The sequence below is a fragment of the Arachis stenosperma genome, chromosome 7 (genome assembly GCF_014773155.1).
Source record: "Arachis stenosperma cultivar V10309 chromosome 7, arast.V10309.gnm1.PFL2, whole genome shotgun sequence".
Classification (NCBI taxonomy): Eukaryota; Viridiplantae; Streptophyta; class Magnoliopsida; order Fabales; family Fabaceae; genus Arachis; species Arachis stenosperma.
The window spans coordinates 35,716,060-35,721,975 of NC_080383.1; the positions used below are offsets into that span (position 1 = coordinate 35,716,060).

Consider the following 5,916-nt stretch of genomic DNA (forward strand, 5'->3'; position numbering starts at 1 on the left):
TTAGTCAAATAACAATGATATTAAAATGATCAACTAATTCAATTACTAATCTTACGATCGAACATTAAGATAATGTATGTAGTTGTTTTTAATCAATTGATGTCTATATCTCGTGTTTGTTGCATCATCGCGATTCAACTGAAACCCAAAAAAATATTCTCTAAAAAAAAGTAAGTGAAGAAATTTGATGAAATATAAAAAATAAATTTGTAGGTAATTTTTAAACTTGTATTTTGTCTTTAGCATAGACCAAATAATTTTTTTTATTAAAGATAAAGAAATTTAAATCTACGAACTCTTAATTGAATATAGAGAGATTATGTCATTTGAATTATAATTGATTGATATAGATCAAATAGTTATAATAGAATCTCTTCTATACAATATACGTTCGCAAGGATTTGCAATGTTTATTAACGTAATTTTAATATTATTTTAATTATTAAAAAAAAAATTAAAAACATGATATAGAAATTATTGTTTTTTAATTTAAAAACCTTTGGATTAAAACACGCTGAACCCGAGAGGAGTTAGGGGAAGGCGTCAGAAAAAGAGAGCGAGAGTGAGAGTGAGAGTGAGTGTGAGAAACAGCAATTTTCAAAATCCAGAGGGCGGGTGCGAGTGTGAAGTGGGTGAAGCCACCGAATCGATGAGCTCCAAAGAGAGCTGCAGAAGCGAACTCCGCATCGCCATTCGCCAACTCAGCGACCGTTGTTTGTACACTGCTTCCAAATGGTACCTCCTTCTTCTTCTTCCTTTTCTTGCTCCCTCCTAAAACCCTAAAAATTCCAACTTCAATAATCAAGCAATGAACTTCAAAAACGCCGTCGTTTGATGAAACTTTGTGTTTGCAGGGCAGCAGAACAGTTGGTTGGTATCGAGCAAGACCCCGCCAAGTTCACTCCTTCCAACACCAGATTCCAGCGCGGCAGCTCCAGCATTCGCCGCAAGTACCGCACCCATGAGATCGCTGCCACTCCCATCGCCGGCGTCTCGTACGTCGCCACGCCTGTTATGGAGGAGGACGAGCTTGTAGATGGTGATTTTTACCTTCTTGCCAAGTCATATTTTGATTGCCGTGAGTACAAGAGGGCCGCCCATGTTCTTCGCGATCAGACCGGCAGGAAATCCGTCTTCTTGCGCTGTTATGCCTTGTATCTGGTCAGTCATCTTCAAAGTTCATATTGATTGGTGGGATTTAAGTTTTATTTTTTATTCATTTAGTAAACTGTATTGGTATAATGGAGATAAAAGGATAGAAAGCATGTTATTCCTATCCGTCTGCTAGCTTGTTTGATTAGCATAATAATCTATTGTGGTTGGAGTTGGAAGGTGTTTCTGGGTGGGTGCTTTTGCTTTCTGATTCTCAAAGGTGTGATTTTACAGTTTGATTTCTTTCCATAACTGAAAAAAAAAGGAGAAGCAGCTGAAAACTGACTTTAATTTGAGACTACTGTGTTTAGTTTTTTAAACAAGGATGTAGCTAAATTCAAGTTTCTTATTTATTGCTAAAAAGTGTCCTAGCAAGATGAAATTGATTTTTGAGTAAAAATAGTTTATTTTTTGAGATAGAGCTGAAATAAACGCACCCTCATTTATGCGCTAGATGTGAATATTTGTCAGTTACCTATTGATGAAATTGTAATTAATAGGCGGTAGATGTGAATGTACCGTAGCATTGTCCAACATGTGTTAGTTATAGTCGCGTTATTACATTCTCTATTGCGGGAAGTAGGGGATGTGTTTTCTCTTTTAGCTAAACCCCAACAATTAGTTCTTGAGCCTTCTCTTTGATGAGGTTGGCTGTTGCAAAATGCAAAGATTTCTGAAACACAGCAATTCTTGCCAAAATATGGAAAGCAATCTTGTTGCTTTGGCTCTTTGCCCTGATGATTTCTCTATTTGTGTTTTAGTTTTACCTTTTTTAAAAATGTCAGGGCAGCATCTGTTTGAGTATTTAGTGCAATAAAAGCTATGGTGAGTCCAAAATTTGCAAAGTACGTGAGTGAAAATCCTCATCCTAAACATCTTATGTTAGAATTTGAAGTTTAATTATTTGAGTTGGAGAGTGGTTTGTAAAAGGTTTAAGCAAGATTTATTGATTATATTTTTTTCCCTGCTATTTTATGTTGCTCCCAGTACACACCCTCAGTATCAATTTTGGTGCTTTGATTTCATTGAATAAAATATCTCATCATAAAGTTGAAGATTAATTTGATTCTTTATTCATTTTGGTGCATGTGCTTCCATTCAACATTATCTTTCGTGAATGGAACTGATTTTAGATATAGATATAGCCTTAGTTTTATACCAAAAAGATATGCAAAGTAGGCTTTGTTTTCAATATGGTTTTCCGTTTTCTTTTCTAGATTTAATATGTTATGTTTCAATTATTTTTTCAATTTAGTCTCAGTTCATAATTTATGGAAACTACTAACAGGGCATAATCCACATCAAGTCCACATGTGTGCTACGTTAACACTGTCTGTTCCATGTAATCATTTCTAATTTTTTTTTATTGAATAATAATTTGGAGCCAATTAATATTGATTGAAACATATGGGATCAAATTGAAAAATTAGATAACCATAAGGGACCAAAAAGCCTTCTTTTCCAAAGGAATAACTTAATAAAATTAAAGGAATGAGATCGTAATAGTTTAACTGCATGCTAGAGAGTAATGTATCTGTTAATTATTTTAACCTATGTGGCTTGGTGATGAAAAATTGTAAAATTTTCTCTTGTTATGCAAATTCAAACTAAAAGCCAAATTTAGTAATCAACTTCCTACTGATATCTTTTCCATATTTTTTACTTGCTTTCTTAACCAACTTCGGGTCTCTCTTTGAGACAAAGACCCCATTTTGAAGTGAAGCTCTCCTGCCAATTAGTTTATTATTAGATTTCACCTCCTGTTGTGCTAAAGACTTCTATGTAGGGAATTTTATTTGAAAAATACAGACAAGCTGTTGCTCATGTGCTATTAGAACACTTGTTACTATCAGCATAATTTATAAATAATGTGTTGCACGTTTGTTACATGTTTTTAATTGTGTGTGCCATTAATTGAAAGAACTGATAATAGTTTAGAACCATGTGTAATGTCTTACATGTTTTCTGCTTCCTAAAGGCAGGAGAAAAGCGAAAAGAGGAAGAGATGATAGAACTTGAGGGACCTCTAGGTAAGAGTGATTCTGTGAATCGTGAATTGGTTTCCTTGGAGAGGGAGTTGTCAATGCTTTGCAAGAATGGTACGATTGATCCTTTTGGTTTGTACTTATATGGCCTTGTGCTCAAACAAAAAGGTAGTGAGAATTTGGCACGTACGGTTCTTGTGGAATCCGTGAATAGCTACCCCTGGAATTGGAATGCTTGGACCGAGTTGCGATCCCTATGTAGTACAATTGATATATTGAACACTGTTAATCTCAATAGTCATTGGATGAAGGATTTCTTCCTTGCCAGTGCTTACCAAGAATTAAGGATGCACAATGAATCTCTGTCGAAGTATGAATACCTACTAGGAACCTTTGGAAATAGTAATTACATACAGGCCCAAATTGCTAAAGCACAGTACAGTTTGAGGGAATTTGACCAAGTTGAAGCATTATTTGAAGAACTTATGCGCAGTGACCCTTACAGGGTTGAAGACATGGATATGTATTCTAACGTACTTTATGCTAAGGAGTCCTTCTCTGCTTTAAGCTACCTGGCTCATAGAGTATTCATGACTGATAAATACAGGCCTGAATCATGTTGTATCATTGGGAATTATTACAGTTTAAAGGGGCAGCATGAGAAGTCTGTTATGTATTTCAGGAGAGCCCTTAAATTGAACAAAAATTATTTGTCTGCTTGGACACTCATGGGCCATGAGTTCGTTGAGATGAAAAATACTCCTGCTGCAGTGGATGCATATCGTCGCGCTGTAGACGTAGACCCATGTGATTATCGTGCCTGGTATGGGCTGGGACAAGCTTACGAGATGATGGGTATGCCATTCTATGCGCTTCATTACTTCCAAAAATCTGTGTTCTTACAGCCGAATGATTCTCGGTTGTGGATTGCAATGGCTCAATGTTATGAAACCGAACAGCTCCGCATGCTTGATGAGGCAATTAAGTGTTATAAAAGAGCTGCAGCTTGTAATGACCGAGAAGCAATTGCTTTATACCAGCTAGCAAAGCTACATGCGGAGCTGGGCCACCCTGAAGAGGCAGCATCTTACTACAAAAAGGATTTAGAGAGGATGGAAGATGAAGAAAGGGAAGGACCTAACATGGTTGAGGCTTTGCTCTATCTTGCAAGATATTACAAATTGCAGGATAGATTTGAAGAAGCAGAGGTATACTGTACACGTCTTCTGGATTATAGTGGCCCGGTAAGTTAACATTTTCACCAATTATCAAGAATCTAAAATGTCAATTTTACTTAATTGTTTAGTTATTTGATGATTGGTTGATCTAAATCTGTTTTACAGGAGAGAGAAACAGCCAAGAGTTTGCTTAGAGGAATGAGATCTTCGCAATCGATTTTACCTTCAATGGATGTTGAACGCTTTCCTCCTTAATATGAGACTGATCAAACACTGTTATTATGCATTTGTTGATTCCAGTTCGCATAGTGCTTGAGGGAAAGCATGAAAGGATTCAGTGTGTATGATTTGGTACCTGAATGCTGTACAATGCACTAATGCTTTCATTTTGAGCTGAACAAATAGGCAAGCATTGCGGTAGAGAATTGAATTCCAAAATTGGTGATATGGTTTCCTAGCAGGAGTTAAGTAAAGCTTTTTCTTCTCTTTTATTCTTGTATGCAATGTGCAGATTTCCCTGGTGATTACTTGAATAGAAACGCTTAACATATCCAGGGGTGTAATCATTTATTTAGCTGTATCATATCCATATGATGCAGGAAGCCTAGCTATTCCTGTTTCATTCCTGTTCTCTTTTGTGATCAAACACTTTTGGTCTTTGCTGCATTTATGATTTTTGGTGAGCAATGCTGACATGAAATGAAAATGATCCAAATTGCAGTCTGACTTGAATTTGTGTTGAACTAAACATGCAGAATTAGAAACCAAAATTGGTGATTATTTTTTTTTTTTGGATTCCTGCTCGACGCCATTATTTAGATTGATCAAGCAAAACTCTCATTCAAGCAATTGTAATTTCCTTTCCCTAAAGTCTTTATTAGACTGATGAGTCATGCACCAAACCGGAGAAATTTCCGATTTAATTGATAAATGGAGTATTTTAAATTAAACAAAAGGAGCAAAGAAAAGAAAAAAGAAATCAAAGACGAAATTCGACTCAATTTTATGGATATGGAAGGCTTGGGTGTGCTATTCCCAGATGTGGAGTTATGGTGTACAAGACAAAAATGTAGGACATATTTTTCTGAGCCAAAGGTAAAACAACTCGGACCATGAGTTCTTTGGAAATGAAATTTGCTTCACAAATCGCATGGTCCGATTTGCAGCTGATGGAATTTAAAATATGAAACACGCAATTCGGACCCTCCATTTTGCTTGTTCCGACTAAATTTGTTGAGCAAAACGCAACTCGGACTGTCCGTTTTCAGGAACACAACTCGCAGGGTCCGAGTTCTGGTTCCTCTGATCCCACAACGAGGTGAAGCACCTCTCCTCCCCATATGCGAGTCCAACACCTTCTTTCCTTCCATATTCAAATTAAAAAGTGACGAAATTCCCATGAATAATAATACAGTTGAACTATTGATTGAAAAATAAAAAATACAACAACAATAACAAAGTTTTGTTCCACTTGGTGGGGTTAGTTACATGGATCAAAAGACGCTATTGAATTCTATCATGTATTATGTTTACAGAAAGACCATTTACATATAGATCTAGTTTGACCACCTCATGGATGATCTTCCTCTGTCTTTTACCAT

The 5,916-nt window shown here is 36.2% G+C and overlaps 1 protein-coding gene across 1 annotated transcript; it reads left to right on the plus strand.

Annotated features, from left to right (window-relative positions):
• Positions 1 to 547: 547 nt before the first annotated feature.
• On the plus strand, positions 548 to 4,988 carry LOC130940182 (anaphase-promoting complex subunit 8). Its single transcript, XM_057868250.1, has 4 exons — positions 548 to 735; positions 855 to 1,161; positions 3,131 to 4,381; positions 4,481 to 4,988. The coding sequence occupies exons 1-4, from the start codon at positions 650 to 652 to the stop codon at positions 4,568 to 4,570; spliced, it is 1,734 nt and encodes a 577-aa protein (XP_057724233.1). The 5' UTR covers positions 548 to 649; the 3' UTR covers positions 4,571 to 4,988.
• Positions 4,989 to 5,916: the final 928 nt, after the last annotated feature.